Source organism: Budorcas taxicolor, chromosome 11, assembly GCF_023091745.1.
Source record: "Budorcas taxicolor isolate Tak-1 chromosome 11, Takin1.1, whole genome shotgun sequence".
Taxonomy (NCBI): domain Eukaryota; kingdom Metazoa; phylum Chordata; class Mammalia; order Artiodactyla; family Bovidae; genus Budorcas; species Budorcas taxicolor.
In genome coordinates this window covers 72,708,011-72,735,502 of record NC_068920.1, presented here as the reverse complement: position 1 = coordinate 72,735,502, position 27,492 = coordinate 72,708,011, and the positions used below count along the sequence as shown (strand labels likewise).

The window sequence follows — 27,492 nt, the reverse complement described above, 5'->3', positions numbered from 1 at the left end:
AAAACATTTGTAATTTTATCATTCACAGATAACTGCTGTAAACATTTGGGGTTTGATCTTTTAATTAAAAAGAATTCTCATTATTCAGTTTTTAACCTTTTGTAAAACTCATCATCAGTTGTGAATAACTTTTCATGTCAGTGAACATTTTTACAACATCATTTTTTGTTGTTGTACAACATTTAATCACATGGATGTACAATTTACCCCAAAAATCTCCTTAATGTCAGATGCTTAAATTGCTTTTCCCTGTTATCAGTGTAGTAAGTCTTTATACTTTATCTCCCTTCTTTGAATAGATTTCTAGAATTGGAGTGAGGGATCACAGTGTAGGCACATTTTTAGGGCTATAGAAGCATGCACCCCGATTGCCTTCTGGGGAGATTGTGGCCAGCTATGCTCCTGCAGGCAGGGAGAGAGCCAGTCCTCGGCCAGAAGCTAACCTGCTCCACATACAACAAACAATACTGTTGTTGCTGACACTATGTGCTAGGCACTGTCTAAGCACTTTATGCATATGACTCATTATTCCTCACAATAACTCTATCAGATTGGTACTAGTATTTTTCCATTTTACAGATGAGACCCTTGAGGCACCAAGAAGTTTTGTCCAAGGTTGCACAATTAGGAGTGACAGGATTTGAACACTGTGAGAGCCAGACTCCTTTCTGGAAGAAAGCCTGGTACTGTTAAGTACAATGCTGGCTGTTGCTTGAAGATAGTCTTTGTAATGCAAAGAAAGTTCCCTTTTATTCTTAAGTCATGAGAGTTTCATTTAGAAATAACTGAAGAATTTAACAGCGTCTCACATCCCCTTCTTTTTTGCCTATTGTAGATCAGAGATTGGCAAAGTTTGTCTTAAATGGCCAGATAGTAAATATTTTAGGTTTGGGGTCATAGGGTCTCCATTACAGCTACTCAGCTCTGCTGCTGTAGTTCAGAGGCAGCTACAGGCAATATGTAAATGACCGAGCCAGGTGGCTGGCTGCTGGGCCATAGTTTGCAAATTTCTGTTACAGATGATCACTAGGGTTTTCTCTCTTTGCTTATTTATACTGAGTCACTCCTGCCTTCTGGAATTATCCAGCCTGACCAAGCCAGATATACCGCTGCAGTCTGCTCATTAGTATTTTTATCTAGGATACTTACCTCGTGATTCAGGAATGGGACTGATGTGTGTGTGTGTGTGTGTGTGTCCTGGTCAGCCTTCACAAAATGAATGGGGGAAACTCATCTTTTTTCTGTGCTGTGCAGTGATCATTTTTTCTTTGAAAGACTGATAGAAACTGCCTCCAAAGAAACCACCTTGGTCTGAAGTGTTGGAGGTAGTTCTCTGAGATCTCTTCCACTTTCAAAAAGTTATCTCTTCATATTTCCTATTACATTTGAATCAATTTTGGCAGTTTGTATATTTTTTAGAAAGTTACCTACTTCATCTAGATTTTCAAAGGTTTTTCCACTGATTTGAGTGTAGCAAATCTCTTAATATTTTTATTCTCTCCATAATATCTTATTTGATCTTATTCCTAATGGTGTACCTACTTTTTAACATTAGATTTAATAAATAATCAAATGTTTATTTTATTGGTCTTTTTGAAAGTTTGCTCTGGGATTTGATTATCAGTTACAATATTCTCCATCATTCTACTCACCATTTTCAAATTTTAATCTTCCTTTGATTTTCCTTTTTCTAACTTTTAAAATTATCAGATTATTTATTTTCATTCTTTTTGTATACGAGCAAGAATATTTAAGACTGAATTTTCCTTTGAGTACAGACTTAGCTACTAAATTTTAAGGCATAGCCCTCTTACTCTTGGTATTTTCTAAGGACCTGTGATTTTAGTTTTGTTTTTTTGTTTGACTCAGAAAAGTTTTAAGAATACATCTTTAAATTTCTAAAAGGTTGGGATTTTTGAGTTTCTCATTCATTTCTAGTTTTATTATTACATTGAGATCAGAGAGTGTGACTGATAATGGATTTATTCCTTGGACTTTATTGACATTTGCTTTGTGGCTTTTAATTTTTTTGAAGTGCTCCAATGGTACTGGACAAGAAGGTATAAGTTCCGTTTTTAGAATACGTGGTGTTTGTCTATTTAAATGACACTGTTAATCATATTACTCAGATTCTCTGTTTCCATATTCTTCTTTTAAAAAATTTGCTTGGTTTTTCAAGACTGAGGGAAATGTAATAACTTTCCCACAACTATTGTGTTGCTGTCATTTCTTCGTACAAAACACACTGGTTGTTGTCTGTTTATGCCTGACTCTGAGCCTGAGTCATAAAGGCAAATTTTGAAGTATCTGATCTTGGGAAGGAAAGATAGACTTAGGAGGAAGCAAACAGCTAACGTGAATTCCATTCTAACCATTCCTACCTCTGTGTACATGTTTGCCTGTGTGTTAGCGTGTGTACTTTGCGGTGTGGGGGGTATATGTGCATTTCAGCGTATATATGTCTCTTGGGCATGAGTGTGTAAATATGTTCTTTCCTGTGTCAGTGATTGTATGAGTCTGATATGTGTGTCTGTTTGTGCTTATTCATCCCTCACATCTTTTATTAAAATTGGACTTAAAACATCAGGACTGGTGTCTGCCTTGCTGGCTTTTTTGAGAGTGGTTAAAACCCTGAAAGCTCTGCTACTCTGTATCTTAACCCATCTGAACCTCTTTTCCCCTCTCTGGCTGCAGAAGCTCCTTCTGGTAAGTTGGTCAGACAGAGACTCAGTAGACTCAGCGTCGCTCTGGCGTCCACTAGTGCTGTGTGTCTGGGTACCACATTCTGGCCACACAGACGATGTTAGGGCCATATTTCCAGAATGCGTCGAAACTCTGAGAACCTCACTTCACCCTCTCCCCACTGTACCTGTTCAAGTTCCATTGGCCTGCCTCCAGCTTGAGTCACCCTTAATAACCTAGAGCTGGATGGGCTAGGCATTGGTTTAAAGGGAGCACCAGCATCCCCAGAAACTCATGATGGAATTCAGTTCATTTTGTAGAATCAGAGCAGGCTCCTGGGAGATCCCTTAGTTGACCGCCTCATACAGGGGAGAAAAGCAGGCCCCAGAATGGGCTTTCCTGACACCTTGTCCAGTGCCCTTCCTGTGGTACTGGGTGAGCTTTACTGGTACCAACAGCACAGACCCAGGGCCTGGCCTGGGTGGGATTTTGGTGGAGGTCCAGGGAGAGTGACGATCCCACCTTCAGGGAACTTGCTGACTCCCTGTGCAATGGGACACCTGGACAGGACACAGCTGGAGCATTCTAGACACAAGAGCCAAGAGGGCCTGCAGACATGCCACGTGCAGGAGGAGTTAAAAATGGGGTGGCACCAGTGTGTGCCCCAACATACCCGCCCACCTCTCCCCACAAATATAGACATGTGAAGGGGCAGAGAATGTGTTGTCCCAAACTTCCTTTCTTCTCACCTCGTTTCCCCCATCTAGCACTGTGTATCTTTTTAATAGTGGGCACGTAGCATTTGTTGAATGTCAGGGGCTCTGCCCTGATTTGACCTTAGGGGAGGCTAAGTTCTGATTTTGGAAGCTTTTATTTTTTTGCTGGAGTCTGGAGGTTGGGGATCAGAATAGTTCTTTGGTGTCTTAAGTTTTCCTGGGTCTACTGTAATTTTTTAATAAATAATATTTTACTGACATTTCCTCCCAAGGAGTTATCCAACATATGGTCTGAGTTTAGCCTCAGTATACTCCTGGAATGCAGGGGGGACTGTGATGAAGAGCCCACTTCACAGAAAGGAAAAGGAAGGCCCCAGGAGCTTAACAGAAGCACATGGTAAAGGTGGGGCAGAGCCAGGGCGAGAGCTTCTGCTTCTCAACACCAAGCAGGTGTGAAGACCTTTTTCCTGACTGTGCAGTCGGCCCCTAAAGAGGCAGGGAATTCCAGTTCTTTGCTCTTCTGAACTCACCCAGCAGGAGAGATTTGTGGTCCAGGCCAGCCCATCAGCCTTGCTTGGTGTTCATCCAGAAGAACCTTGCTTGGCAAGTTCTGTTTCTGAAACTGTTTCTTGTTTTCTACCCACTCAGGAGGAGGAGTTCATTGATTGGTGGAGCAAATTCTTTGCCTCCATTGGGGAGAGCGAAAAGTGTGGGTCCTACCTAGAGAAGGACTTTGACACTCTAAAGGTAAGCCCTCTCCTCAATGTCCTCTTCAGTCCAGTGGTCCCTGGGCACCAGGAGTTGCAACCAAAAGATAATATACATCTATACATATATGTTTATGGGTGACAAGATGCCTGGGATCTGCTTAACTTTCTTAAATGCTTAAGAAAAGTAAGGATGAGTTATTTAGATGATGTAGGTTGCCCTCTGATAGATTTTAAAAATATTAAAAATGATCAAAATTGCAAAATATTGAATTAGTAAAGCTTGAAGATGAGTACTCAGGGGTTTGTTATACCCCTGGGATTTGTTATTCCGTCTCTTTTAAAGTTATTTGAACATTTTTTATTATAAAAATTTTCCATGAAAATGAAAAGGAAAGTCCATGTGAGAATGTGAGAATGTACCTCTGACTCCCCCACCTCTGCAATTGGGATAGAAATTACCCAGCACATATAAAAATATGGTAAACTCTGTTTCTGTGGAAAAAAAAACCCCAGAGCCTCAAGAACAACACAAAACCAGGAGTGAGTCAGCCAAATTCTGGTATTTTGAGGAAATTCCACAAATATGGTTATACTTTTTAAAAGCAGACTCCTATTAGAAAAGATAACCAGAGGTGACTCAAAACTGCTCCTTGAAGAAAGTTATACAGTGTCCTGGAAGAGGTTTCCAGGTAAAATTCAGGATGCTCAGTTACTCTGAATTTCAGATAGATAATGAATAATAGTTTATTCGAATCTGAAAAAAAATATTGAATTCAAAATTCAAATTTAACTGGGTGTCCTGTATTTTCACTTGCTAAGCCTGGCAGCCCTTCCTAGAGAACAAGAGGGGCAAAGGTTGTCAGGCGCGCGAGAAAACCCCAAGGAGCTCCCTAAAGGGGACTGGATGAAAGGAGCTTGAGGGTCATTGAAGTGGTGGGTGGTCACTCTGGAAGGCCATCTCGCAGGGTGGCAAGGGCTGCCTCTGGCACACTGGAGGCCCCTGTGTGATTGTACCTGGAGACCTGGAGGGGCAGAGATGAGCCTCAGGGCACCAGCGGTCAGAAGGCTCAGGCCTTCCCAGGCCGCAAGTCCTTTGTTGACTTGGTAGGTGGGTGTATGAGGCTGGGCAAAGAGACAGAACTATTTGTGTACCAGGAAGAAGGTCCGACACATTAAGTCTGGCATGTGGTCCTGTGGCCTTGCCAAAAGAATAAGAAAAGCTATGTAAGAATGAGCACTCCTGCCAGGGTGGCCCATGGCCCAGGCACCCTCACGGGTTCCTTAGATGCCGGATGCTGAACTGGCACCCAGCCCACCTCTCTGAGGAGAAGAGATCTGAGGAGATCTCTGAGGAGACCTCTGGCAGTTTCCAAGTGAAAATGGGTTATTTAAAAACAAAATGCATTCAACCTGTTTCTGGGGAGGAAGCAGACCTGGAAGAGACACTGATCCTTTAGGGATTGTTAACCACCACCACCAATATGGGTCTTTGAAAAATAGCGTTGTAGCATTATGGAGAGAATGGAGTACACAATGGGTAAGGGAAACAAATCATATTTTGGAAATCACTTATCATAGAGGGGAAAAGACAACTCATGGTCTCGATAGGGAAAGATAGAAAACAAAAGATACAGCAAGAAGGCATAGAAGAAACTAAATCATATAAAAACACAACAGAAAAAGGATAAATGCTAGTTTTCCTATAAATAAAAATGGGCTACACTCTTTTACTAAGTGATTAGGACTCAGACTACAGCAAAAGTAAAATTTCATTATACTACCTTTCAAAGACACTTCTAAGGCAATACAATTTAGAATGGCTAAAAAAGCAAATGTTTTGGCAAACAAAATAAGTGCAAAGAAAGGGGAAACAAATTGAAACTAAAGTCAAAAGCAAAGGAAGCAAAATGGAGTGTTTTGTATAAATAAAAGATGTACATCTTAGTGCAAAAATTCCGAACGTTAATGTATGGAACAGTAAAGCTTAGAAATCCTTAAAGCAAAAGTGGATAGGAATATATAAAGTAATAAATGTGAAAGTATGAAATTGCAGAAATTAAAGTTGTGTGGGATTTTAATGCACCTTTTTCTTAGATGAAATAGGCAATCAATAAATAAGGAAATGAAAGATATGAATAACAAGGCAAACACTTTCTAAGCTACATCGAGTAGCTTTAAAATAGAGAATAAAAATAATTAAAAATTAGAAAATACGTTTTTCCTAATGCTCAGAGAACACTTACAAAACTTGATCACATATTAGTTTAGTAATAAGTTACCCCAAACAGAAATCATACAAGGCAGATTTAAATGCACTAAAATGAGAAATTAATAACAAAAGTTTAAACAAAAAGACCAACCACTTGGAAATTTAAAAAATATTTTATTGGGACTTCCAGTATGAACATGCCTGCATAAGTCAGCGTTTTTCCCTTTTTCTCTTGGAAATCATTCAAACCCACAAACTTCATTTTCAGTAAAAGTTGGAAACAAATAAAACCCGCAGACTCCAAAATACATGTAAGGGCTGTCCAAAGGCAACTGAGATTGGGTAAAAGCCACTCGGCCGTAAATGAAGAGAAGATGCACGAAAATGATGAAAGGTCACGGTGGTAGCAGACTTCAGAAACCCTCATACTTCCTAATGAAAGAATGCTGATAATTACTTAAGACAGACTTTGTGGACTCATGGGGACTTATTATCTGTTCTCTTTACATTTGTGTGTGCTTGAAACTTTTCATGACAGTTAAAAATATAAAACATAAAAATTATATTCTTTGCTCACAATAATGGACATGGGAAATTTGGAGACAGGTTCAGGCTGGTGGCAAAAGCCTCTTAGATCTGGTTTGGTTCAGAGAAATAAAGAAGGTGGAGTTACACAAGAATCACATGGATGAGCCATATTTATAGGGAACAGCCTGCCTCTGTGGTGGGAACTAAGGAAATAACTGGTCAAGAAAATTCAACCCATTTAGTGACAAGTAATAAGAAAAGAAATAGTACAGAATTATTTTAAAGATCTCAGGAAAAAAGGAAAGAAACTGTAAAACAAAACTTAACCAAAAGAAGAGGATATATACCCACCAGAAAAGTTTCTCCAAGGAGCAGGTGAGATGAAAGACTTCGCTGTGAACTTTTTAGAAACAGGGCAGTGTGAATGCAAGCAGAAATGAAAGAACTCAAGGGATGATGAGATGAGAAGAGGTGAAATGTGAGCAAGTAGGATCCAGGAAGGAAGAAGAAAACTTGAAATTGGAAGGAGCATGGGGCAGAATGGCCACGTTGGAAAACACAGGAAGGGGCGCAGGGGACGGAATGAAATGGAAGTAAATAATTATAAAAGGATGCCGAGAAAGTGACAAATATTAGTAGTCAGGGAAAGGATATCCAACATTTGCATAATTGGAGTCTCTGAGGAGGACAACCAAAACAATGAAATTAAGCAAACAGTTAATAGTTTAATAAAACTTCACCAGAACTGAAAGAATACTTGAATATGCACATTAGAAGTTCTGCTATGTCAGAACGTCAGAAAAGATTGACCCAGATTGGTCAACTCTGGGACATATTTCCAGTGTAGTTACTGAACTTTAGAGATAAAGAAAAAAATCCTTTGAATAGCCATATCTTCTCCCTCCATAAAAATTTAAATAATTAAGAAAAGGAAATAAATCAAAGTGGCTTCACTTTCTCTATGGCATTTAATTCTCAAAGACGACAAAGCACCATGTGTAAGATCATCAGGAAAATAAAAGGTGACCCAGAGGTTTGACATTCAGGCAAGCTGCCCTTCATGCATAACGGCTAGACACACAGGTATGCACATTGAGGAGCCAGGTAGCATGGCTCCCAGGAGCCTGTTTCGAGGGACTCCTAGGGGATGAATTGGAATAAAGGATGGAAGAGGATGGGACAGAGAGTAACGACATTGATAGTCATATTATAGCCATAGGAGAATTGACAGATATTATTTAAAACTGCAAATCACGAAATGTGGAAATAACCTAAATGTCCATTGACTGATGAATGGATAAATGAAATATGATATATACATACAATGGAATATTATTCAGCCTTAAAAAGGAAGGAAATTCTGACACATGCTACAACATGGGTGAATCTCTAAGACATTGTGTTAAGTGAAATGAGCTAGTTGCAAAAGGACAAGCGTTGTATAATTCCACTCTAGAATACCAGAGTAATTATTACTAAGAGTATTATTAGCCTGATTGAACCTGGTGGCTTGAAAATAGAGACACCCCTATGGCACATTTACACAATTGGCATATATACACTACTACATATAAAATAGATAACTAATGAGAACCTACTGTCTAGCATAGGGAACTCCACTCATTATTCTGTGGTGACCTAAATGGGAGGAAAATCTAAAAACGAGGGGATATTTGTATAACTGATTCACTTTGCTGCACAGCAGAAACTAACACAATATTGTAAAGCAATTATACTCCATAAAATGAATAAAAGCAATAAAAACTGACCATCTAATAAGCCGTAAGGAAAATCTTAACAAAGTTAAAATATGGAAGTACCACTGACAATGTTTTCTGATTATAAGGCCCTAAAATTAGAAATTAATAGCAAGCTCAAAAGTCAAAAAAAACTTCTATCTGAAAAATTAAAAAGAAAGCAACTCTCTTCTAACAATTCTTGGTGAAAGAGAATATATTGAAAAAAACTGTGGAATATTTGGGAAGCAATGATAAAACACTCTATGTTAGACCTTAGTGGTTACAGTTAAAGATATATTCAGAGGAAGCTTATAGCCTTGAAAACTTATGTTAATTAAAACAAAAGGCTGAAAACTAACTATACATTTAACTCTTAGATTAAAAAAGTAAAAATGAGACTATTATTATGGAATGCCAAGAAAAGGAAAATGAAAACATTATATATCAAAATAAACGGAGCAATGCTAAGGCAGTAGCAATTTTAAGTGTTTTCCTTATCGGAAAAGAGGGGGCAAAGTAATTAAAATTTCAACTGAAGAAATTAGAAGGAAGAAAATGCTTAAAATAGTATGAAGAAGAAGATAATAAAACTAGAAGCAGAAATAAGCAACTGGGTGTGGAATCTGCAGATATGGAGGGCTGACTGTCCTGCTGGTCGGTTTCAGATACACCAATTAAGCATGCATATTAAGTGGGTTAATCTCACTATTAGTTAGGTACATTTTATCATCTATATTAGAAAACCACTGCTTCATTTAAATCTAAGCACTACTCTAACAAGTAAAAATCACTGGCTGTTGAGAGGAGAGAAATTTGATTCACTGCCATTTGGACATCCTGGGCAGTCAGCATTTTGCTGACTTGTGAATTTTCTAGAGTTCTGTCTTTGATGTTCCAATAAAAAGTTAGTTAACTTTTCATTTATGTGTTTGACTGTGATCTTATTCTCAAGAAATGCACCACTCATGTAGATGATGACTCCTGGGTATTCAGAATATTGGATTAATCAGAAAACCCTGTTTTTCAATGGCGCTGAACAAATGTCTTCCTTCTGTTATCCCCCCTCTCTCTTGCTCGTCTCATCTCCATGACTTGCATCCTTTTCCTCTCCTTCTCTGCCTCTCTTCCTGGTCCCCCCTCTTCCCTCCACCCACCCCCACCAACCTGCCCTCCTCTTGGCTTTTTTTCTCGAAACTGCTTCTGGTCCCCCCGCCGTTTTTCTTTCTGTCCCTTCTGTTGTTCGAACTCTGTCATGCTTCCTTTTTCCCTGCTGTCCCTCTTCTTCTCTCTTTCCCTTGTCCCCCTCTCTCGTCCCCACATGTGGCAGGTCTATGACACACCCCTGGAGAACGTGAAGGCCTTTGAGGGCCTGTCTGACTTTTGTAATACATTCAAGCTCTACCGGGGCAAGACTCAGGAGGAGACTGAAGACCCATCAGTCATTGGGGAGTTTAAGGTAAGTCCTTGAGGACCTGTCTCTAGCCCAGGGGTCCCAACTATGGAGTCGCAGCAATGAGTGAAGGAGGGGCAGAAGTACCGTAGTAATATCAGTAATGACCCCAGTGCTGAGATGTGGCTATGTGGGTGATGGAAGTGGTGGTGGTGGCGTTGATGCTGCTGATGCAGCATCTGATGGGGGTGATGGGATTGCACTGGGCTTCATAATCACAGTGGTGATGACTCTGACAGACTTGGGAGTAATGGACGTAGTGCTGAGTGTCTTGGTGACAATGATGATGAAAGTGAAAGCTGACCCCTCCTTCTTTTCAGGGACTCTTCAAAATTTATCCTCTCCCAGAAGACCCAGCCATCCCCTTGCCCCCGAGGCAGTTCCACCAGCTGGCTTCCCAGGGGCCCCAGGAATGCCTGGTCCGTGTCTACATTATCCGAGCATTTGGCCTGCAGCCCAAGGATCCCAATGGGAAGGTAACATCCCCGGAGCTCTCACCTCCCCTAGAGTAAATGGCAGGCCAGGGTATCAAGAGGCTGCAGAATTTGGATATAATCTTTGCCCCAGGGAGTTCACAGTAAGTGGGAAAACAAACATATACAAAATTGAGATGTTATGGTGTTGGAGTTCTATCAAGGCCAAGTGCTCCAGGAGGTCAGAAAAGCCCAAAGGCAGTACACAACTTTGGGATAATAAGGAAGACTTCCTAGAGGGAATAGAATTCTTAAGGGTTGATGAAGTTTTAATAGGTGGGGAGGGAGAAGAAAACCATATTTTAGGAGTTAAAAACATTGGGAAAAGTTTGGGAGCAAACTGCTTAGCATAGGTTTAGTACAAGGATAAGGCATAAGGACAAGGGACATTAATGGTGTTGGTGGGACTTTCAAGGGTGGGGTGGGAAGGCAAGAAGGAGGGACGGAGCATGATGGGCAGCTGTGCTGGCCTGGCCATGGTGGAGGCTGGAGTAGAAGGAAAAATAAATAATCTTGGTCCTGTCTTTATACAAAATTTTGATGTTTTGTTCATCATGGGCTGTTGGTATTGATTTTATTTTATTGATTTATTTTTTGTTTCAAAAAAATTTTTTTTTTAATTTTAATTTTTACTTTGTTTTGCTTTACAGTACTGTATTGGTTTTGCCATACATTGACATGAATCAGCCACGGGTGTACATGAGTTCCCAATCCTGAACCCCCCTCCCACCTCCCTCCCCATATCATCTCTCTGGATCATCCCTGTGCACAAACCCCAAGCATCCTGTATCCTGTACTGAATATAGACTGACGATTCGTTTCTTACATGATAGTATACATGTTTCAATGCCATTCTCCCAAATCATCCCACCCTCTCCCTCTCCCACAGAGTCCAAAAGTCCATTCTAAACATCTGTGTCTCTTTTGCTGTCTCGCATACAGGGTTATCATTACCATCTTTCTAAATTCCATATATATGTGTTAGAGTACTGTATTGGTGTTTTTCTTTCTGGCTTACTTCACTCTGTATAATAGGCTCCAGTTTCATCCACCTCATTAGAAGTGACTCAAATGTATTCTTTTTAATGGCTGAGTAATACTCCATTGTGTATATGTACCACAGCTTTCTTATCCATTCATCTGCTGATGGACATCTAGGTTGTTTCCATGTCCTAGCTATTATAAACAGTGCTGCGATGAACATTGGGGTACACGTGTCTCTTTCAATTCTGGTTTCCTCAGTGTGTATGCCCAGCAGTGGGATTGCTGGGTCATAAGGCAGTTCTATCTGCAATTTTTTAAGGAATCTCCACACTGTTCTTCATAGTGGCTGTACTAGTTTGCATTCCCATGTTGGTATTGATTTTAATTTTTAAAATATCACATTAAAATATTTATCTTGATTACTAAAGTTTTTTGCCCTTCCCTTAAATTTTTAATGCCTGATTTGGGCACTGCCCTGACTTACTCTAATCCTGACTGTTGCGTGAAGGAGTGGGACTGAGGGAGAGCCTGAGTCTGGAGCTGCAGGGAAACGGGGGCAGGGGCAGAGTGTGGTTGGGAAGAGAGAGAAAGAGGAAGAGGTGGGGCAGAGTGAGGGGCGGTGGGGTTCAGAAGTGCAAGCTAGGGTCTTCACGTGTCCCTTTAGACAGGTGCAGGCCTAGCCTGTGTCCTAGGTTGTGGGAGGGCCCTGGTGTCCCATCCCTGTGGCCCTGCTCTTCAAGGCGAGAAAAGCTCCATTGCCCTGCTGGGAGATCACAGAGTGGGATGGAGCAGTCCCAGTGCAGGCACCATCCACGGCCTCCAAGATATGGTTGTGGTCAAGTTCCTACACCTCAGGCCTTCTTGGAGCCGAGACTGACCCAAGCGCTCTGGCCCTGGCTGCTTCCGAGGCTAGTTGAGGGAATGCCGCTGCTTGTAGGAGGCTGGGTTGGGCTGAAAACATCCGGCCATTTCTCTCCCCTTCTATCGGCTGAGCCAGAGGTCACAGACAGGACCCCAGCCTGGCCCCGTCACATATGTCACTCAAACTGGTGTGTTTCTGGGGGTATGATCCTGGCCCCCACTCACCCTGTCCTAAGGGGGGAGTGGACTGGGAGTGTGGAGGACGTGGGCACCCCATTTCCACTGCTGGAGCAGAGGCTCGAAGCGCGTGTTGGGGTGGTGTGCACGATGGGGCTGCTGGCCTGGCAAGAGGCAGCTGCTTCTTGGTTTTATTATTTTATTGTATATTCTTTTATTTATGTGATGTTAATGAACCTTTAGTCTATAGTAATAGAAATTAGTTATAAACTGGAATCAAGATAGATGGGAGAAACATTAACAACCTCAGATATCCAGATGACACCACTCTAATCACAGAAAATGAAGAGGAATTAAAGAACCTCTTGATGAGGGTGAAAGAGGAGAGTGAAAGACCTGGCTTAAGACAATGTTAAAAGAACTAAGACCATGGCATCTGGCCCCAATACTGCAGAAAAGGTGGAAGTAATGACAGATTCCCTTTTCTTGGGCTCCAAAATCACTGCGGACAGTGACTGCAGCCGTGAAATCAGAAGGCAATTGCTTCTTGGCAGGAAAGCAATGACAAACCCAGACAGCGTGTTGAAAAACAGACATTACTCTGCTGACAATGGTCTGTATAGTCAAGGCTATGGTTTTCTCAGTGGTCACGTATGGATTGTGAGAGCTGGACAGTAAAGAAGGCAGAATGCCAAAGAACTGATGCCTTTGAACTGTGTGGTGTTGGAGAAGACTCTTGAGAGTCCCTTGGACAGCAAGGAGGTCCAACCAGTCAATCTTAAGGGAGATAAACCCTGAATATTCAATGGAAGGACTGATGCTGAAGCTTCAGCTTCAGTATTTTGGTCATCTGATGCAAACAGACGACTCATTGGAAAAGTCCCTGATACTGGGAAAGATTGAGGGCAGAAGCAGAAGAGGGCATCAGAGAATGAGATGGCTGGATGGCATCTCTGATGCAATGAACATGAACTTGGGCAAACTCTGGGAGACAGGGAGGGACAGGGAGGCCTGGCGTGCTGCAGTCTGTGGGGTCACAGAAGTTGGAAACGACTAGTAGAAACAACGGCAGAAACTAGAATGGGGTAAAGAGTGATTGGGTGGAGGAATGAGGAAGCTTTCTGGGGTGACTGAAATGTTCTGTATTTTGAGTCATGTATTGGTTTGTTGGTTACACAGATACACACACACACATATATATATGCTCTGAATATACTATATATATATCAACTATGAAATATAATTTCACTAATGCATATGTATATATACTATGCATATACATGATATATATGTATATGTTACAATGTATATGTATATATACTATGTGTATATAATATGCATTTATATACTACATATGGGCTTCCCTGGTGGCTCAGATGGTAAAGAGTACTACTACATATACATTCGTCAAAACTCATCTAACTATATGTTAAGATTGACACATATTATTGATATAACTTTTACTGTAATTTAAAAAATGAGGGGAAAATACTTAGGCTAAGGGCATGGTTTTAGAAAAGGTAGAGGAACCAGAGATCAAATTGCCAACATCTGGATCATCAAGAAAGCAAGAGAGCTCCAGAGAAACATCTATTTCTGCTTTATTGGCCATGCCAAAGCCTTTGACTGTGTGGACCACAATAAACTGTGGAAAATTCTTCAAGAGATAGGAATACCAGACTACCTGACCTGCCTCTTGAGAAACCTATATGCAGGTCAGGAAGCAACAGTTAGAACTGGACATGGAACAATAGACTGGTTCCAAATAGGAAAAGGAGTACATTAAGGCTGTATATTGTCACCCTGCTTATTTAACTTACATGCAGAGTACATCATGAGGAACACTGGGCTGGAAGAAGCAGAAGCTGGAATCAAGATTGCTGGGAGAAATATCAATCACCTCAGATATGCAGATGACACCACCCTTATGGCAGAAAGTGAAGAGGAACTAAAAAGCCTCTTGATGAAAGTGAAAGAGGAGAGTGAAAAAGTTGGCTTAAAGCTCAACGTTCAGAAAATGAAGATCATGGCATCTGGTCCCATCACTTCATGGGAAATAGATGGGGAAGCAGTGGAAACAGTGTCAGACTTTATTTTTTGGGGCTCCAAAATCATTGCAGATGGTGATTGCAGCTATGAGATTAAAAGACGCTTACTCCTTGGGAGGAAAGTTATGACCAACCTAGACAGCATATTTAAAAGCAGAGACATTACTTTGCCAAAAAGGTCCATCTAGTCAAGGCTATGGTTTTTCCAGTGGACACATATGGATGTGAGAGTTGGACTGTGAAGAAAGCTGAGTGCCGAAGAATTGAAGCTTTTGAACTGTGGTCTTGGAGAAGACTCTTGAGAGTCCCTTGGACTGCAAGGAGATCCAACCAGTCCATTCTAAAGGAGATCAGCCCTGGGTGTTCTTTGGAAGGCCTGATGTTGAAGCTGAAACTCCATTAGTTTGGCCACCTCACGTGAAGAGTTGACTCATTGGAAAAGACTCTGATGCTGGGAGGGATTGGGGGCAGGAGGAAAAGGGGACGACAGAGGATGAGATGGCTGGATGGCATCACTGACTCGACGGATGTGAGTTTGAGTGAACAACAGGAGTTGGTGGTGGATAGGGAGGCCTGGTGTGCTGCGATTCATAGGGTTGCAAAGAGTCGGACACAACTGAGCGACTGAACTGAACGGAACTGAAGGGCCTGGACTTCGTTTCACTTTCTGGGGCTGAATGTGGTTGGCAGCTCACCGGTTGGGAGCATGGAGGCTGGGCAGAGAATGAAAAGGTGAACGAGAGCACAACAGAGCTGGGAGTGAGGGAGGGATTTCATAGCTATCCTGAGTATGAAACTTGACGAACAGGCAAAGCTGTCCAGGAAGGCTGTTTAGGAATTCTCTCTGTTGGAAGTCGTGAGAAGACTCTGGTCATCCCCTTCAAGAAAACCTAAAGAGCTCTGTTATTCTTCTTGGCTTTCAGCATAGAGTGGTATTCTTTCATCAGAGGACTCAGATTCCTAAGGGTTTCAGGAGGCATGCCCAGGGGATTCCAACTCTCTTGGGCCCCCAACCCCTTTGAGAGCAGAGCAGTGAAGGAGTCTCAGAGACGTGTTGGGAAGGTGACTTCACTGAAGTGTTTCCTTCTCTTCCCTCAGTGTGATCCTTATGTCAAGATCTCCATAGGGAAGAAATCAGTGAGTGACCAGGACAACTATATCCCTTGTACTCTGGAGCCTGTATTTGGAAAGTAAGTTGGAGTGGCTTGGGGCTTGGGGTGGAGGTGCCAGTCTGGAATAACCCACAGCCCAGTGGGAGAGATGTGGCTGCTGCTGGGAAGTCCCTGTCTCCTGGAGCAAAGCTTTGTTCCCTAAATCTTGCATGTCTGTGGGGGTGTAACCTCAGCTAGCTCTTCCTTAAGTCCTTGCAGAAGCTCCTAGTTAAACAGTTACCTCGAAGATCAGAAATTTAAATGGAAAGCCAGAGCATACATTTGCTCCGTATTCTCTTTTTTTTTCAGATCAACTTTTACTTTGGAATAATTTTAGATTTACAGGAAAATGGCAAAGACAGTTAAGTTTTCGTATACCCACCACTCAATTTCCCTTACCATTAACATCTTACCTAACATGTATCAAAATTAAGAAATTGATATTATTGCATTACTATTAACTAAACTCTAGCCTTTATTAGGATTTTGCCAGTTTCCCCATGAATGTCCTGTTACTGTGTTAGGATCTAGGTCAGGATTCCTATTGCATCTAGCGATTATTTTCTTTTATTATTCCTGGTTCATTTGTGGCAGATAGTAAACGGACGTGGACTTAAGGGAGTGAAATACTTCCTGAAGTCTGAGAATGAGGAAGGAAGAAGCAGTGCTCGTTGCAGGGACTAGCTCCCAGGCATTCTGACCTGCTTGCTATTTGGATGCGAGCTTATTTTAGTCAAGGGGCGTCCCTGGTGGCTCGGCAGTAAAGAACCCACCTGCCAGTGCAGGAGATGGGTTTGATCCCTGGGTTGGGAAGATCCCCTGGAGAAGGAAATGGCAAGCTACTCCAGTATTCTTGCCTGGGAAGTCCCAGGTATAGAAAAGAGAATCTTGAGAGAGGTTGGCGGCTATTTCTCTAGCGCCTGTTGGAGAAGGCATGTACTGATATTGTCAAGCAGCACACTGGATTCATGAACCAGTGTCATGCCTTTTTTGGAGGGGAAATGGCCCTGGCCAGTGATGAGTCACCGCCTAGCTGGAACTGGAGGGCAGGGCTGCGGGGAGGATGGCAGGTGTGAGAGAGGAACCCTGTTTGGGGCGCGTGGCTGGCATGGGGCCCCAGGTTGAGGGGACCACACAGGGCCCAGGGCAAGGTGGGAGCGTGAGTGTAGAACACGCCTCCTCCTCGCTGTTTGCCATCTGCGCCCAGATCATGATCACCTGCTCTGTGGTTCAAGCCTCCCAAGTCCACAGCAGAGGCTCTTTGTTTCTATCACCCACGTGTTGACCAGCCCTAGGCATGGGACATAATCAAAGACAACTCTGATTTTGTCTACCAGTTTCCTATAAACATCTGTTCTATGAGGTGATCTTCCTCACTCCCTGAGTGGAAACCATGGCAGGCAGGCCACTTTCCCGCTCAGGTTCAGACAGTCCACTTTGCTAGAAACCCACTGTCTCAAGTTGGTAACCAGAACGCTCATTCATGTGTTGTCAAGAGCACGTGAGATGGCCGGAGGGTCCACCTTGGGCACAGCATGTACACCTTGGGCAGAGGTATGCAGAGGGGAGGAGGGGCTTTGCCCAGCTGCCTCCCCCTCTAGCTGCCCTCGCCATTCTTGCAGGGCCAGGACCAGGGAGCATGTGGGAGAGGAGGGGCCCATCTCAAGCGCAAATTTTGCTCATCTGACACCCTTTAGGTGGCAGGTGTTTGCTTTCCTGTGGGTGCTTTCCAGAGCCCTCCTAGCCCCACCAAGCCCTCCCAACATAGCTCCTGAGATGTGGCAGGTGCTGTGTCCCTTTAGCTGGCATCTCCCTCTCATCCACCCACCCACTGTCAGATGCATCTCCCCACAGCTTCTCGCTGTCAGACCCCACAACCCATGGGGTGGGCTTCAGGCAGCCCCCTATGCTGCAGCTCTGTGCCCAGCCAGGACAGGCACACAGCTCCTCCCAAACACACTGCACCTCCTCTCTGCCACTAGCTGCCTGCACTTCGTCAAGCACAACTCAGGTGCCAGGCTGTGTCTCCCTCCTGAAGGGAACTCATTTCAGAGATGGGACAGCACTTCCACACTTGATCTCCGTGGGAGGTGCGGCTCTCAGAGCACAGCAGGGCTCTCTCCAAAGAAGTCTCTGCACAGGTCCTGTTTCCATCCCACTCCAGAAGCAGTGGAGAATCCCCAAGAGTCCTGAAAGTGGACCCCGGGCCACGCCCTTGGTAAATTCCAGAGCTCTGGCACCTCACTCTGGAGTTTCACATCTGATCTCTAGGTGTCCTGGTGGAAACTTCATTAAAATTTTATTTATTTATGTGGGTACATCATAATCTTCCTTGCATCATGCAGGATCTTTCCTTGAGGCATGTGTACTCTCTAGTTATGGTGTGTGGGCTTTAGGAGTTGCAGCACACGAGCTTAGTTGCTCTGCCGCATGTGGGATCTTAGTTCCCTAACCAGGGATGGAAATCGAGTCCTTTGCATTGCAAGGTGGATTCTTAACCACTGAACCACCAGGAAAGTCCCCGGAAACTTCATTTTTAACCTTGTGAATGAGCCCAGTTCATTCGTCCATTCTGTGATCCATCTGGCAGGCATCTGCTGATTATTTGGGAAAACCACACACACACACACACACACGCACACACATGCACACACACGTGCACACACACACACACGCACACACACGTGCACACACATACACACACACACACACGAGACAAGCCCCACATCGGGAGTGCATGCGTGATGTGCTGCAAGAGCGGTGGAAGGTCTGAGGAGGGTGGACTGCAGGCCAGTCCTGCAAGAGGACGAGGCCAGGGGTGGCTTTCCAGCCTGTGCGCCAGCCTGGCCACCCCCTCGAGGTCCTGCTGTGTCCAGTGACCTCTGAGAGCTAGTGTTGTTGGGATGACCCCCTCCTTCCTCGCAGGATGTTCGAGCTGACCTGCACTCTGCCTCTGGAGAAGGACCTGAAGGTCACCCTCTATGACTATGACCTCCTCTCCAAGGATGAAAAGATTGGGGAGACAGTCATTGACCTGGAGAACAGGCTGCTGTCCAAGTTCGGGGCCCGCTGTGGACTCCCCCAGACTTACTGTGTGTAAGTGCACGGTGCTGGCTGCTTCTCTGACTGTGGGCCGAGCACTGACTGTGTATCGGCCTGATCCTAGCCCGGCACAGACGCTTCCTCATCTCAGCCCAGGTCTCATCCCCACTCCACAGATATGGACACTGAGGCCCAGGTTTGTAAGTGGTGGGGTTAGGATTTGAAGCTGCTTATCTGACTCTAAGAACCCAACTCTTCATCATGTCATTACAGTTCTCCTGAAGGCACCATCGAGATGCCTGGAGAAGGGACGGAGAAGGGAGGCAAATGGTGGGATGGGTCACAGAGCCTGGCTGGGCCCTACAGTCCTCACTCACTTCCAGCCAACTTGGGTCTTGTGTGGGTCTGATTCTCTAAATCTGAAAATTGGAAACCTTTCAGTTCCAATCCCATGCATGTGTAAAGGAGTCCTTTTGTCTGGGCCTCAGTCTTTCTGTGTGTGAAATGGGCTCCCCAGTCACAGTGAACAATCATATAGGGTGCTCTTGGTCAAAGAGAAGGGGGGCTGATGCCATGTTTGTGGGCACATGGGCCACTGCGCGCCCCTCCGCCCCGTCAGTGTCCTGGAGTGTCTCATCTCTGTGTTTTGCTTGGGCCTCAGCTCTGGACCCAACCAGTGGAGGGACCAGCTCCGGCCCTCCCAGCTCCTCCACCTGTTCTGCCAGCAGCACCAAGTCAAGGCCCCCGTGTACCGGACAGACCGCGTGGTGTTTCAGGATAAAGAATACACCATTGAAGAGATAGGTGAGGTCGCCCTCCAATGCCCTCTCTCTTATGGGTCCCCTCCTGTCATAAAGGGGCTTGGACATACCCACTGGACAGGACCCGCACCCACACAGTGTGGTCTGGAGTCTCTCCAGGGAAGCACAGATGGTCTCAACTTGCCCTTGGTGTTCTTCCTGGAACACCACTGTGAAGATTAGAGGTCAAAGTTGGGGCCAGGTTGGGGGTTGGGGGGTTCATCAGAGTTCAGCCTATGGCCAGGTTGGGGCCTGTCTGAGGGGAAGATGAGAGGGGAGCCTGAAGCCAGGGTCAGGTCATGGTTGGGATTGGGCTACTTCTGGCTTTGGGTGGTCAGACTGGTCAGAGATTGGGTACGGCCCACCACTGAGAAGGTTTTCTACTTGAATCACGCTAGCATGCCAATTTGACCTTGACGGTACCTTTCGAGCCCCTAGCCACAGCTTCTGCACCTGATGCATCCGAAGGGTGGCAGGAAGCCCTGTAGCCCTCGTCTTGCCCGATGCTCTGGGTCTGTCTAATGCTCACCCCTAGGGTGCCGCTGCGTGTTCCCTGCATGTCTGAGATGCTCACAGCCTGCACGGCCCACCCGGAGCAGCTCAGACTCCCCGGAGGTGTTTACAGGCCCAGCTGGCCCCTCGCCTCCTGCTGGTTTCAGCGATGTTTGATGTCAGAGCTGGTGCTGAGGTTGTAAAAGGGGAAGGAGGCTTTGGCTCCCCCATCTCCAGAGCGCCCCTTCTGTTTCTCTGGTTCTCCGAGGTCATGGCTGAGTCAGGCTCCTCTCCATTAGGCCCTGACCCCACCCCCGTTCTCTTTTCCTGTGGAACTCGCATCTGTTTTAGGGGTGGGCTCATTTCCTTCTGCTAGTCTGTGAGCAGCTTAAGCACAGGGACCAGGGCTCGTGGTCATAAATTCATAGGAAGAGAAACCCAGAAAGACAGAATTCTGCCTGTTTTTGCAGATGAGGCCGTTCAGACCAAGAGTGGTTAACAACCTGCCCAAAGTCACCTAGCCCTTGAGAGGCAGAACCAGGTTCCTGGCCCAGTGGTCCTCCCGCACGCTATGCTGCTTCCTTAGTGGCACCTATTAAAGTGCGCAGGGCAGGTGTGATGGGTGAACGTGTGTGTGTGTGTACGCAGTGTTAGAATCTGTGCTGGTGAACATGTGCACACCTGAGTGCACATACCTGTGTATAGACACGTGGAGACCCTCCTACTCCCAGTCAGGTCTCTGTCATGGGAGCTCCAAGTTCATGTTGCTGGCTGCTCAGCCAGCCTTCTCAGGGTTAGAAACACCCCATCCACAGTACCAGTTCGTGACCCACCCCTTGACAGGTAGAGCTACACCTGGAAGCATGCAGGGGAGGGGGGGTATTCACGCCCAGTTACACACCTTTCCTAATGAGGGTGTGATCTCAGTCACCCCCTGGCCAGGTGCGTGACTGCCTGCTGCTTCTGTCACCTGTGAAATGGGGCTAATAATAGTACTTAGCTGTTAGGGTTACTTTGAGGATCAAACCTTTAATATCTATGAACAGTGCCTGGCTCTTGATTTAAATGTGTTCTCTGTTATTGCTAATATTTTAGCTACTGCTACTAATCAAAGAGATTACATGAACCAGAGAATAGTACTGAGAGCACTTAGATACTTTGTCTGGCAGAAGAGTTCGTAGAGCCTCAGAGCTGAGAGCAGTCTGGAAGGGCTTCCTGGAAGTGGTGGGCTTTGGAGGGTGGGGAGAATTTATAAGAAGAGCTTACAGAAGATGCTTGGAAGAGGTGATGGCAATGGGGAATCTGGATTTTAAGCCCGGATCCTGTGGACAGTGAGATTCTCGCTACAGAGAGTGAGATGTGAGGGCCAGAAGTGTGTGTCTGGGTTTAGGGTTAGGCTGTGGGGTTAGTGGCTTCCCAAGGCCCCCAGGCACCCCTACCATCTCCTGCTCACTCAGTCCTGGCAATGTTTTTCATCTTCTTCCTGGGGTTAGAGGCTGGCAGGGTCCCGAACCCACACCTGGGCCCGGTGGAGGAGCGTCTGGCCTTGCATGTCCTCCAGCAGCAGGGCCTGATCCCTGAGCACGTGGAGTCCCGGCCTCTCTACAGCCCTCTGCAGCCAGACATCGAGCAGGTAGGACCTCCACCCACACCCCCAGAGCCCCTGACCCTCAGCTACCCTGCCCCAAGGACAGCATGGATACCCCAGAAGCACCAGTGGAGACCTCGGGATTTGGCTAACCCCTCCTTGCCATGTTTTGCTGATCTGAGTGGTTACCACTGACCGCTGTTGGCTTATGAGAAAGCCCCCTTGAGCCTGGCCTTCCTGGGCTACCTGTGGACCTTGGGCCTGGGGAATGAGCTGCCTCCTCCACCCCCATGTAGGCTGAGCCTCTGACTGCCCATGAGTCATTCTGAAGCCTCAGTGTCTTAGCCTGGCCTCAGGGTGTCCTCCCTTACCAGCAGTCAGTGACACCCCAGAAGGCTGGCCCTGTGCTGGGCTTGTAGGGAGTGCAGACAGGTCGACCCTACGACAGAGAGGCAGAGCAGCCACCAGGAAGGCCAGGGGAGTCCTCCCAGGCAGAGGGAGAGTGAGCGGAGGGACAGCAGACCTGGGCTGACACAGGAAGGCTTCCTGGAGGGAGTGAGCTCAGGGCTGGGACTTGGAGGAAGACGAGGAGGGAAGGGCTCACCAGCAGAGATGGGGCGATGCAGCCACGCACGTGCCTTTGTGCACAGCCGAGAACATCCTCTCTGCTCTTTGGAGCTGAGTCCTCCTTCCCTTGGTGGCATGGCTACCAGCTCCCCAGAGTGGCACTGCAGGTGTTGAAATGTCAGCTCTCTCATGCTCACGTGAACAGATGTTAGGTCAGTCCTTTCTCCTCCTCCTGTAAGATGGGGCCAGAGGTAACAGCTGCTTGCAAAGAGGGCACGAGCTGAAGGGTGGCAGGTAGAATGGCTTCTTGTCTGGAAACCCTCTGAGCCCCTATGACCAAACCACACTCTCTGACCCTCTACAACCACATCCACCACCCCAAGGTTGGAGTGCCCCCTACTCCTTCCCACCTGGCAAGGTGAGACCCAGCAAACATCACCATCCCCAGAGAGCTGCCCTGACCCTGACCCCTGACCCCCAGGCACTCCCCAGGTCCCTGGCCACTGGGGCAGTGGGTTCAACCCTATAGTCCCACTGAAGGCAGCTCCCCTGCTGGATGCTGAGCCTCGCCATGCAGGCCTGAGGCTCCTCTGTCCTGTGCTCCAAGTATCCAGCACAGAGCAGGCAGTTGGGAGATGTTGGTTGAGTGAAAAGGGTGGTGAGAGAGCAGGGTCGTGTCTCCCTCCCCAGGGGAAGCTGCAGATGTGGGTCGACCTGTTTCCAAAGGCCCTGGGCCGGCCGGGACCTCCCTTCAACATCACCCCACGGAGAGCCAGAAGGTGACTTATGCGGCCGGGGCTCAGGGCTGAGCAGGGTGAGGGGTGGTTGCTGTGGGTGGGACCAGGAGGTGGTTCTTGGGCCGGGCTTTTTGCCACTCAGGCACCACTCCTGTGTGAATTTGACCAAGTGTCCAGTTTTTGGCTTTTTGGTCAAGGACCACCCACCCTTGGTGGGAATCCGTGTGGATTTGAGTCATTTTCTCTGCAGGTTTTTCCTGCGTTGTATTATCTGGAACACCAAGGATGTGATCCTGGATGACCTCAGCATCACCGGGGAAAAGATGAGCGACATTTATGTGAAAGGGTAGGAGGTCACCCTTCTTTCTACCCGTCCCAGCTCCAGGGTGTTGCCTCTGCCCCCGTGAGGATGGTGATCAGTCGGGAAAGGGGGCGCTCTGGTGTGGGGAAGGGGGAGAACGAGAAAGCAAGAACAGTCTTATGGGAGTGTCTCTGCCTATGGGGAGTTGACTCCCACCAGATGTCTTCTTCCATGCTAATGTTTGGGATGAACTTACAAGGTTGGAGGATGCCGCTCAAGAGAGAAATTAGAATATTGTTAAATTTATGGTACATTTGGTATACTGTGGAAATTTCTTGGGGTTTATTTTTCCTCTATCATTTACCAAGTTCAGCGACCTTCTTAATTCCTTAAGTTGAGGATGCATGTTGTGGTGGAAACCTCAATTAGCTACGTTCTCTCAAATGTGATATTTCTAGTTGGATGGTTGGCTTTGAAGAACACAAGCAAAAGACAGATGTACATTATCGGTCCCTGGGAGGTGAAGGCAACTTTAACTGGAGGTTCGTTTTCCCCTTTGACTACCTGCCAGCTGAGCAAGTCTGCACCGTCTCCAAGAAGGTGAGTGTCGTTCCTGTCCCCAGGGGTGCTGGTCCCAGGGCTGAGGCTGTCAGCCTGCTCACCCCGCCTGCTGCAGCTGCGTCACTGCTATATTCTCAGCCCGTCCCACCGCTGCTGGAATCCCATCTGCCACCACGGCGAGCGGCCACAACTGTCCCATTACCGCCGCCGTCTCCACCAGCGCCGTGTCCTCCAGGCCCGCTCCTCCTTCCTCTTCTGCCGCCTTTGCCATCATCAGCATTGCTGCCACCCCAGCCCACAAGGCCCCCACTGTTATATGTAACTAAGTCCAAATCCTAACAATTCAACTAGCAGGGAGGCCCTTGGTGTCAGAGTGGAGAGGACACTGTAGGGAGACTCAGCAAGGTCATCAGAGGGCAGGGGGGGTACCCCCTAGGCAGGGTGGCTCCAGAGGGCTGGGCTGGCCTGAGGTCATCTTGTCGATGGGGTCAGATGCTGCTTAGCCAAGTTTCCGCTGCTCCCTCCTTTCTCCCATTTCTGTGCCTGGGGCCTGCGCCACCGTCCAGGCTGGTCTCTCTCAGGCCTGGGGAGGTCCGCCCAGTGCATCAGCTAGGGTCAAGGGGCTGCTCCAGAGCTCTCAGCTCTTTGTAGGTCCGCATCTCTTGGTTTAGGCCTCATCTGGGCCATAAACTCTTTCTTCCTGAAATGAGTGGGTCTTGAGGCAGGTGGTGGCCCTAAGCCAGCTCTGATGGAACAGCCCCCAGAGCATAGTGAGGAGGATGCCACGGGCAGTGGCTGCCCGGAGGTGGCAGGCCCCTCTGCTGGAGCCTCTAACCACGCCTCCCTCCTAAATCTGTTTTGCCTGGAGGTGCTCTCCTGCTTGATTGACTGGGTGAATGCCCGTCTGGACCTGAGATTTTGAGGGTCCCACTTCCTTCCAGAGGTGGTGCCCGGCTTCTTCTTGTCACAGAGGCAAACTTCTGTGACTCCTCTTTCTGTCCTGAGTGGCTGTGAGGCTTCAGGAAGGGAGATATGTAGCGTACCTCGGCTGCCACGACCCCTTCCCAACCCAACACACAGCACTGCACTTCAGAGAAACTGGAATGTTCCGGTGAACATTCTGAAACCATCAAGCAAAAGAAGTAAGGGCTAAAAAAGGCTAAATGAATTCTTTCACCCGGGGGTTGCTGCCTAGTGCCTACTAGAAAGCAGAGAGTGGTAAGCCCTGGGTGCTGTATGGTCAAGGAAAGCCTAGCCTATTTGTGGGTTTCATCTTGTTTGCCTTTGCTCAGTGTGTTTGTCTATCGAAAGATGTTTTCCTGACACAGCAAATGCTGCGTCTGCTGGGGGCGAACTCCAGGTCAAACAAACAGCGCCTGTCCTTGCTATGGACAGAGAGGATGGGGAATGGGGGCCTCCGGCAGGCCGCTGCCCATGCTCACCAAGCCCTGCACGGGGCGAGCTGTGGCTGGGGAACCGAGGCTGCGAGATGCCGATCGGCCTGCTCACAGGGGAGGCCAGGCCACCTCACTGTTGAGACAGGTGGAGATGGGGGCAAAGAGTTGCAGGAAGCAGAGGCTTCTGCTTTTTCTGCAAAGTAGGAAAGAGAGAATCTCCTGGTGTTGTGGCAGGTGACTGAGACAAATGAAAAAGGCTGGAAGCGGTTATTACACTGAGCGAGGGAGAGAAAGGGAAGAGAGAGACCTACTAGATGGTACCCGGCAGCTCTGAGAGCCCCGTGCGGGCTGCCGATAAAGAGTTTGGGGTGGCTCCATTCTGGCAACAATGGGCTTTCATTTCTGCCCTTTAGTCACGAGCAGGGAAGGAGGGAGTCTGAGTCACGGTGGAGCTCCAGGGGAAGAGAGGGGCTGAGGGAAGGGACCGGTTGGCCTGATGCCCTGCAGGCTGGGTTGGTCTTGAGAGAATGAGGAGGCCAGGAGGGCTGCTAAGTGGGGAGGAGGAAGAGAGGTCTGGGGAGGCCCACGGCGGGTGGGGTCCCACCTGTGTGGTGCCAGGCTCTGGAGAGGGCAGCTGGAGTGAGGGGTGGCAGAGGTCAGAAGAGGAGATTGGAGACAGCAAGGGGTTCTGCAGTCAACCAGGAAAGGGAGGGAGGAGCTGGCTTGACCCGAGAGGGCCAGCAGGTCCCTCTGGGAGAAAAGACCCTGGGAGGCAGGGGAGACATGCCCGTAGTGGGGCCCCAATTAGCCGGTCTGGGCTAGGGGACTGACTCTGCTGGGGGGTTACTGCAGGGGCACTGCACAGCCTCTGGGTGTCCTGGTCCTGCTGCAGAGCCCCTCTGCTGAGGGGTTCAGGGCCTCTGGCAGGCAGGCCCTCCAGGGACCCCATTAACCAGACGAGACTGTCATAAAGTACAAGGTCTCCTTTCATCCGGCAGCTTTGAACCACCGCTGGTTGCCCCGGCCGGCTCCCCACCTGGAGCCCAGCACATCCACCAGGGCCTGCTTGCGCGTCAGGCACCCACCCTGCAAATAAACAGCTAGTAAAAGGGCCCAGACTGGGAGCATAATGAGTGCCTGGGACCTGGGGGGGCCATTCCCCAGGCTGGAGCCCCAGCCCAGCTGCTCCCACCAGGGGCCGTTTGAACCTCTGGCTCATTACTGAGCCCATAAACCGGGCCGGCCAGAGGCATGGGGGAGGCTGGCGGCCTGTGCAGGCGGGCCTGTGGAGCTGGCCGTAAAAGCCCCGCCAGAGGAGGGAGGCACCTGCAGGAGGGCTGGGGCCCGGAGCGGGGGAGGCGCCAGATGGGGGCCGGGGGCGAGGGGCCAGGTGGGGACCTGAGCCCCTTCCCCAGCCCGCCAGCAGTCCGGGCTGCACCCGGCTGCTTCGCGAGGTGATGGCTCCTCAGGGGGCGCTGGTGCGGGAGCCCTGAGGGGTCCGTGTGATGCGGAGTGGCCAGCAAGCCTGTATGTATAGGGCACCCGGGCCCAGACAAGCCCTGGGTGGTCAGCAGTGCTCCCCGACTCCTGTGGAGTCTGTGCCCTTGAGACTGGGCCCCAAGCCTGCCATGACCTGGCACCAACCATCAGCGGGCTGTGGTCAGATTGTTTCCTCCCCTTGCTGCCCACTCGGGTGAAGCAGCAGAGGACAGAGAGCAGGTGTGAGCTGGAAGGCCCCAGGGACAGTCCTTTGGGTTGAGTGTGACTGGGCCAGAGATGGATCCAGGCCTCAGGGAGCCCAGGGCCCACACTCAGCTGCTCCCCGAGGCCTCCGTGGAGAGAAGGCCCAGGCGATGCTAGTCCAGGCTGATTGGCCTGAGGAGGGGGAGGCGGGGGAGCAATGGGCTGGTGACCTTCCTAGCACTGGGGGCTTTTGATCTGCCCTGGGGTAAGATCTTGGAGATGAAGGTGGGCTCCTCAGTGCCAGTTCCTTGCAACAGTGTGTTGTGGGGAGCCCTCCAGATTGCCAGCCAGCCCACCCTATTCCCAAGATCACACTGGTAGAACACGATTAAGAGGTGAGAGTGGAACCCCAGAACCTGACTGCCTGGTCCAGTTTACCATTCCCTAACCGGGTGACTTGGATAAATTACTTGCTGTGATTTCCTCAGCTGTAGGGATAGTATCTCTCTTATAGGTCATTGCAAGGATAAATGATTTTATAATGGAAAGGGGCTGGTGTATAAGAAATGCAATATTAATGTTTTTATTAGCTGTCA

General features: G+C 47.6%; 1 protein-coding gene across 22 annotated transcripts in view; it reads left to right on the top strand.

The window, feature by feature from the left end:
- DYSF (dysferlin) overlaps nt 1–27,492 on the top strand; it is a 224,180-nt gene that overhangs the window by 184,339 nt on the left and 12,349 nt on the right. For all 22 annotated transcript variants that reach the window (XR_008200104.1, XM_052647718.1, XM_052647736.1 and 19 more), the window contains 10 exons: nt 4,047–4,145; nt 9,912–10,040; nt 10,355–10,510; nt 15,676–15,767; nt 18,654–18,824; nt 19,432–19,574; nt 21,556–21,695; nt 22,908–22,996; nt 23,205–23,300; nt 23,714–23,855. Coding sequence is in view for 21 of the 22 variants with exons in the window: in XM_052647718.1 (XP_052503678.1) it covers nt 4,047–4,145; nt 9,912–10,040; nt 10,355–10,510; nt 15,676–15,767; nt 18,654–18,824; nt 19,432–19,574; nt 21,556–21,695; nt 22,908–22,996; nt 23,205–23,300; nt 23,714–23,855 (1,257 nt within the window). In the remaining variant the exon portion in view is untranslated. The remainder of the gene's footprint in view (nt 1–4,046; nt 4,146–9,911; nt 10,041–10,354; nt 10,511–15,675; nt 15,768–18,653; nt 18,825–19,431; nt 19,575–21,555; nt 21,696–22,907; nt 22,997–23,204; nt 23,301–23,713; nt 23,856–27,492) is intronic.